Consider the following 6,349-nt stretch of genomic DNA (forward strand, 5'->3'; position numbering starts at 1 on the left):
CGCCTGACCACACTGATTCAAGGGGAAAGGGACGTTTAAGCAGGAATCACAGGTTAGATGAGACAGAGCCTAATCTGTCCTGCCTTGCAACTTTAATGTCACTTCTAGGGAAAAGGGAGCCAGTTAAAGTTTGTGTTTTCTAAACAGCCCTGGAGGTTGTTTAGAGGTGCTCTGGAGGAGTACCTGGAAGGTGGCTGAGCTTGGAGAAAGGTGGGACAAATGCAATGTCCCTGGGAAATGAGGGTCCTCTCTGCTAGCCAGAGACTGGCATAGTGATTTTTAAGATAATTTGGAATTAAAAATAAATAGAAATTTTGTAACAGCGTAAGAAAGGAGAAATGACATAAACTTTATAAATCTTTTATTTTTTCCCCAAAGTACAAAAGAAGTGCTACAAACAAGAGTAATCTTTACAATGTAAGTGTGATGCATAGATAATTCTTTATCACAAAATGGTCAAAACCTTAACCTGTGTATGCTTTTTGAAAACAAAATGTGAATCTATATTTAAATAGCTCAGATAACCTTTCAAACCTTTATGAGTACAAATCACTGTGAAGTTTGCTTTTATTCCTAAAAAATTCAAACAATGCATTTCTATAAAAGAGCTAGAAATAGGGAACTTGCCTATATCCTAGCTTCTTCATCTGTCCAAAACATATATTTAGGGACCAGAATTCTAGTACTCCTAGTAAAATGGTCAATACACACCATGAAATCAAAGTTTAATGAGTAAGTCGTGACATTATGCCATACTGAGAAGACATCAAATGTCTAAAATTATAGGAAAAGAACATACTCGTCCTTATGGAATTGAACATTTACAAATTCTAAATAAGGAAATACATTTTACACAGACAATTGTATGTTACACCAGCTTTTTAAGGCAATATAACTCCGCATCCCAGAGTCAAAAGCAAGAAAACTTAACATATTCCTCAAGAAACGATACCAAAATATTTCCCGTTTCATGAGGTGTAAAGATAACAATTTACCTCCACATCCAGCATTTTAATGAAATAACATTCACATATTAAACCCACAGCCTTCTCAGTAACGCTGTAAGGGATATAGTCTAAAAATACAGCAGTCACCTCGAAAGCTTAACAACCACTGGTTCTTGACTCACAATTTAGTCAATTGCCAAAGATTTCAATAGCACGACAGATAAAATAACAGCAAATAAATAGCAGGAAATACTATGTTAAATACTTCATGAGCTGAGCATTAAGCTTGAGGGACAAACTTAGGCGCATCCCCACCATCCTTCTCTCAAAGGGAGAGACTTATGAAGAAGCCTAACTCATTGGAGAAAACTAATCCATCCTTCTTGTCTTCACTGGGTCCCGAGACACTCGGAAAACTGCTCTGCTAAGGAACTGGACAACTTTTCCAAGGCATGGTCCTTCCTCTTAATCAGTTTTTCTTCCACTGTTGAGAAAAGAATCGTATTAGTTTAACCAAGTTTCCACGCTCCTGTCTGCTCCCACCTGTTTTCCAAACACAGAGCTTAGGATCAATGAAAAAAAGCAAAGGGCGGACTCAAGGACTACTCTGACAACAGAAAAATACATCTCAGTGTGTGAACTCTATGGAGCCCATTAGACAATTACATGTGAAATTGGTGATGAGAGTTTTCCCAGGACATTCCAGAACAACTTCCCCCTTTCTCCTGAACGATCTTTTATTCTAAGCGTGACCTGGAATGTGGTCAGCAAATCCCATGCAGAGAATAAGGACCTTGAAAAGCGGGAACTCTCGAAAGAGATGAAAAAGCGCAAAGATGAAAGCGACAGGGTACCTGTCCAAAATTTTCTGGATGACTTTCTTCATCACCGGGGTCTCTGGGTCCAGACAGACTTCCTTCTTGTTCTTGAGGGTGGCTCTGCAGAAACGAAAAGAGGACGAGCCCGTGAGCCCCGGGGGCTGACGGCTCAGGCTGAGGGACTCCCCTCTCGTCGAGGTCACCGCGGACACCGGGGCGCAGCGCACCCGCACTTACACAACTTCCACCCTGGAGCACTGCGGGCCGGCGGCGATCACCTCCACCTTAGCGATCATTTTGGGCCGGATCCCCGGTGTGGTGGTGAGACACACGCAGCGCAGCTCCCTCACGATGGTTGAGACGGGACCGGCTGGGGCACAAAGAGAGACACCGTTATAGGGCAGGCTGGCGTGGAGCTCTTCCCCGCGAGCCCGCCCGGGACACCTCCCCACGCCGCAGCCTCCGCGGGCGCTCGTGCGCTCTCACCCCTGGCGAGGGGCCCCGGCGGCGTCAGCAGCAGCAGCAGGAGCAGAGCGCAGCGCGAGCGGGAGAGGCCCGGGACGCGGGCGGCGCGGCTGGGCGGGAGGCTCATTGCGGCACGGAGGGCGGTGAGGGGCGAGGGCTCTAGAGGCAGGAGAGGAACCAGGAGTTGGAGCTCCAGTGCACTGTGGCTTACCCCAAGTCCTTTGCATGCCTTTTATCTGCGCGGGCCCCTTCCCCCCAGGCAGGAAACTCAGCATTGGGATGCTTGGGAAACTCCCTGGATGAGGGGGGCGAAGGGGGGTGGCGGTGGGTGGGGGGTGGGGGGCTGAGCAGGGGGAATTGGGGAGGAGGGTGGCTGGGAGGAGCTGCCTCCTTCTCCACTGGTAGCGCCCTGGACTTGGTAGCCCGACCTGACCGTGTATGGTGCTGCCGCTCCGGGAGCTGGTGGGGAGCAATCCTGCAGGGCTCTCATCCCCCCAGGCCAGCCAGGGCTAGCGAAGGCCGGCTCCTCCCGGGGATAGAGCCCTCGTTCCCAACCAAGGAGGAAGACTGGAACCAAACCGCAGATTTGACTTTAGAAAAATTTCTGAACGACCTTCCTAATTTATCATTTATCATCATCATCATCATCCTCTTCATCCTCACAATTCAGGAAGTGTAAGCTGTGATTAAAACTGCATGAAACAGAGCAGAGCCTGATGTGGGGCTCCATCCCAGGACCCTGAGATCATGACCTGACCTGAAGGCAGAGGCTTAACACACTGAGCCACCCAGGCGCCCCTCAATGCATCATTCTTATCAAAGAATATTGGGACTGCTCCTGAAATCCAAGTTCCTAGACACTAGCCATAGGCCAACTGTGCAAGCAGTTCTTTCTAAGGATAACAGTTTCAGTTTGTAAGTTAACTCTTTCAGTAGATAACTTTCTGAAACTTGCTCTTTTCACTGAATAAAATGTTTTTGAGATAAAAAAAAAAAAACTGCATGGAAACAGGTGACGCCTGGGTGGCTCAGTGGGTTAAAGCCTCTGCCTTCGGCTCAGGTCATGATCTCAGGGTCCTGGGATGGAGCCCTGCGTGGGGCTCTCGGCTCAGCAGGGAGCCTGTTTCCTCCTCTCTGCCTGCCTCTCCTCCTACTTGTGATCTGTCTGTCAAATAAATAAATAAAATCTTAAAAAAAAAACCTGCATGAAACAGAAAACCCTTCCTCTTCTGCTTGCAGGCAGGTCACTCTAGGTTTCTCAAATAAATTCATGATTCTTGGACTTTGGCTAGTTTTAGAGGCCAAGACACTTTGATGAAAATCTCTCTCCTCCTGCTTGAAACCAGTGGCAGGAAGGGATTCCAGAATCAATCCGGCTAACTGGAAATGTCTCCTTGTTGTTCATCAAGCGTCTGCGTGTCCGGATGGTCTTCCAAAATCACTCAGCGAACTACCCTGGGAGACGATGCCTTGCTTTCCGTGGTTCAATACGCTGGTCATTTGGAAGAGGTGGGGTCTTTGGGGGGGTAAGTGATGGGGTGCAGTGAGTGCAGACTAAAGCAGAGTCCGAGCTCAGCCTGTTCCAGCTGTGGCTCCAGACCCTAGCCAGGTGTGTAACTGACCCAGTCGGGACAGGCTGTGGGAGGCTGATGAGTTTGAGGAGCAATTCTGGAAGTTCGGAAGTTTGGTCTGGGGATTTGAGTCGATCTGGCAGCAAGACAACGCCAGTTCTGGTTTCTCTCAGCTTCACAGGAGGGATGAACCACAAGCTTCTGGAGTGATTTAGCTTCAGGATCAGTGGCTGCTTTTAATCCACAGGCCTGCTTGAATTCACATGAACTAGAGCTGCCTCCTGAAGTTGAGGTGTGAGGACTACCTCACGCACTCTCTTCTCTTTCTCTCAACTGTGGAACTAGAACACTGAAATTTGAACGGCAACTCTTTCCTATGTCTAACTCTATGGAAGGCAAGAGTACAATACTGGGATGACACATGGGCTTTCTTTCATGGAAATCTAGCTAAATCCTCTTCTGGATTGTTCTCAATACCTTGTCCTCACAGTAGGTCAGCAAAGGCAATGGGTAAGCACAACAGCAACGGGGAGCCAGTCGTGGAAAGAAATTACTTTCCTTGTCCCTGAAGACCCTGGGGAATTTTTTTTTTTTTGACTCCTCCACATATCTTCCTTTCGCCTCCATTGGTGAATAAGGAGGACATCTCATAATCCTTTTATTTTTTATTTTTTAAATTTTTATTGTGTTATGTTAGTCACCATAAAATACATCATTAGTTTTTGATGCAGTGTTCCAAGATTAGTTGTTTATGTACAACACCCAGTGTTCCATGCAATATGTGCCCTCCTTAATACCCAGCACCAGGCTCACCCATCTCCCCCCACCCTTCTCCTCTAAAACCCTCAGTTTGTTTCTTAGAGTCCACAGTCTCTCATGGTTCACCTCATAAACCTTTTAGAACTTTTAGTCTGGAAGGATATTAAGAAATCGGCGAAGGCTGGGAGGTTTGGCCTCACTTTGTGGGAAGCTAAATGGAAAGTTCTCTATTCTGTACAGCTTCCTGATACCATCATCATCATACCTGACTCAGTTAATATAATCCTTCATCCTTCAAGGGAGTGGTAATCTGGGAAAACAGCCTGCCTGAAGATTTATTATATTGACTTTTTATCTATTTAGAGATTAGAATGTATCTAAAGACAAAAGGTAAACCTCACTGATGTGAATAAAACAAACCTTCAAAAATGTGACGAAAAATTTTGGGCAATTAAATTCAGGTTAATCACAGTGAATAAACCACAATATAATAAGACTTTGTAAAAAAACCTTAATGACATAGGTTATTTAGGGTTATGTGTATGTGTGTGTTTAGATTAGTTCCAAATAACACATTTAAATATAAATGAACATATGAGTTATTTGGGTGCTAAATGATAAGATCAGAGAAGGGTCATGAGACATCATTTCCAGTTCCTCCTGGCATTCTTCTAGAGATGTGCATGGTTCACCTGGTTTGCATTCTGAATCAACTTGCCATGGATTATTTACAGAATATAAGGCAAAAAAATGTTTTTTTTTCTTCAGCTGGCTGGCAGGTAATAGAAAGTCCCCAGTAGATGTAGGTTGTTGGGTTGCCCAACCTAACCAGGAAACAATGTGTAACTTAACCTGGGTTCTCACTGAATTCATTCTGGCTCGTTGCCCATGCCTAGCTCTTGTCTAGGCATTGCTGGTGTGGGCCTTTTGCAAAGACAGATAGGACTGTGGATGGTCTAAAGACTCCTTGCAATTGAGAATGACAGCACCAAGTACCATAGGAGACAGAGCTCTTTAAAAGTAGTTGTTTCTTTCTTGCCCTTTAAAAAGGGAGGCCATTTGCCTTACCTGCATTCTGTTTAGGTAGTGGCAAAAGGTATAGTGTTATTTTGCCCTAAACTATAATAAAAACAATCCACAAAATGACACTGACAACATGATAGCCTAAGAGACTGACTTGTTTGTCAGAAGCAGAGTCGTATGTATGTGTATATGGATGAGACAGAGTCATAATACTGTAGACTCGTGTATAGGAATTAAAACATTCTCAATGGTTAGTGACTTCCAAACCACTTTCTTTCTCATTATGTTTTGAGACTCATATCAATACTTTGAGGCAGATAAGAAAAATTCTCCTATCCTCATTTTAGGATCAACTTCTCCTGTGGACAGGGAATGATACACAGGAAAAAAGAAGTTGAGAACTAAAGTGTTAACTGTTTCCAAAAGCCCTGGGCTTCTCAGAAATAGAACCATCCATTTGGTCTGGGCTAAGCAGAAATAAATAAATAAATAAATAAATAAATAAATAAATAAAAATAAATAAATGAATAGTAATAATTTTCTTAAATCATAAAACTAAGGCCAGAGAGTTAAGTAGAAAAGCAATGACTAGAAGTGAAGCTCTATAGAATTGGTCACAAGAATTTTTTTTTTAAATTGGGTAAAATTGGTACATAATATTGTATAAGTTCCAGATGTACGGTTAGTTCATTCTAATTCAGTACCTGTGCACTACACAGTGATCACCACTAGAGGTCTAGATACCACCCATCACCCTTTAATTGAC

The 6,349-nt window shown here is 44.2% G+C and overlaps 1 protein-coding gene across 1 annotated transcript; it reads right to left on the reverse strand.

Moving 5' to 3' along the window:
* Nucleotides 1–351: 351 nt before the first annotated feature.
* LOC116857291 (C-X-C motif chemokine 6-like) lies at nt 352–2,420 on the reverse strand. Its single transcript, XM_032841297.1, has 4 exons — nt 2,252–2,420; nt 2,003–2,135; nt 1,802–1,885; nt 352–1,431 (listed from the first exon to the last, which is right to left on the reverse strand). Exons 1-4 carry the CDS (start codon nt 2,355–2,357, stop codon nt 1,413–1,415), a joined length of 342 nt encoding a protein of 113 aa, XP_032697188.1. The 5' UTR covers nt 2,358–2,420; the 3' UTR covers nt 352–1,412.
* Nucleotides 2,421–6,349: the final 3,929 nt, after the last annotated feature.

This window comes from Lontra canadensis, unplaced genomic scaffold, assembly GCF_010015895.1.
Source record: "Lontra canadensis isolate GAN:19392208 unplaced genomic scaffold, GSC_riverotter_1.0 scaffold1, whole genome shotgun sequence".
Classification (NCBI taxonomy): Eukaryota; Metazoa; Chordata; class Mammalia; order Carnivora; family Mustelidae; genus Lontra; species Lontra canadensis.

What these genes read in the sequence shown, in the direction of transcription:
- LOC116857291 (XM_032841297.1), bottom strand. Translation starts at nt 2,357, where the DNA reads ATGAGCCTCCCGCCCAGCCGCGCCGCCCGCGTCCCGGGCCTCTCCCGC. An exon ending in GCCGGGGCCCCTCGCCAGGG is followed by an intron (nt 2,136 to 2,251) that starts GTGAGAGCGCAC and finishes TTTGTGCCCCAG; the next exon opens with CCGGTCCCGTCTCAACCATC. An exon ending in TGCTCCAGGGTGGAAGTTGT is followed by an intron (nt 1,886 to 2,002) that starts GTAAGTGCGGGT and finishes TCGTTTCTGCAG; the next exon opens with AGCCACCCTCAAGAACAAGA.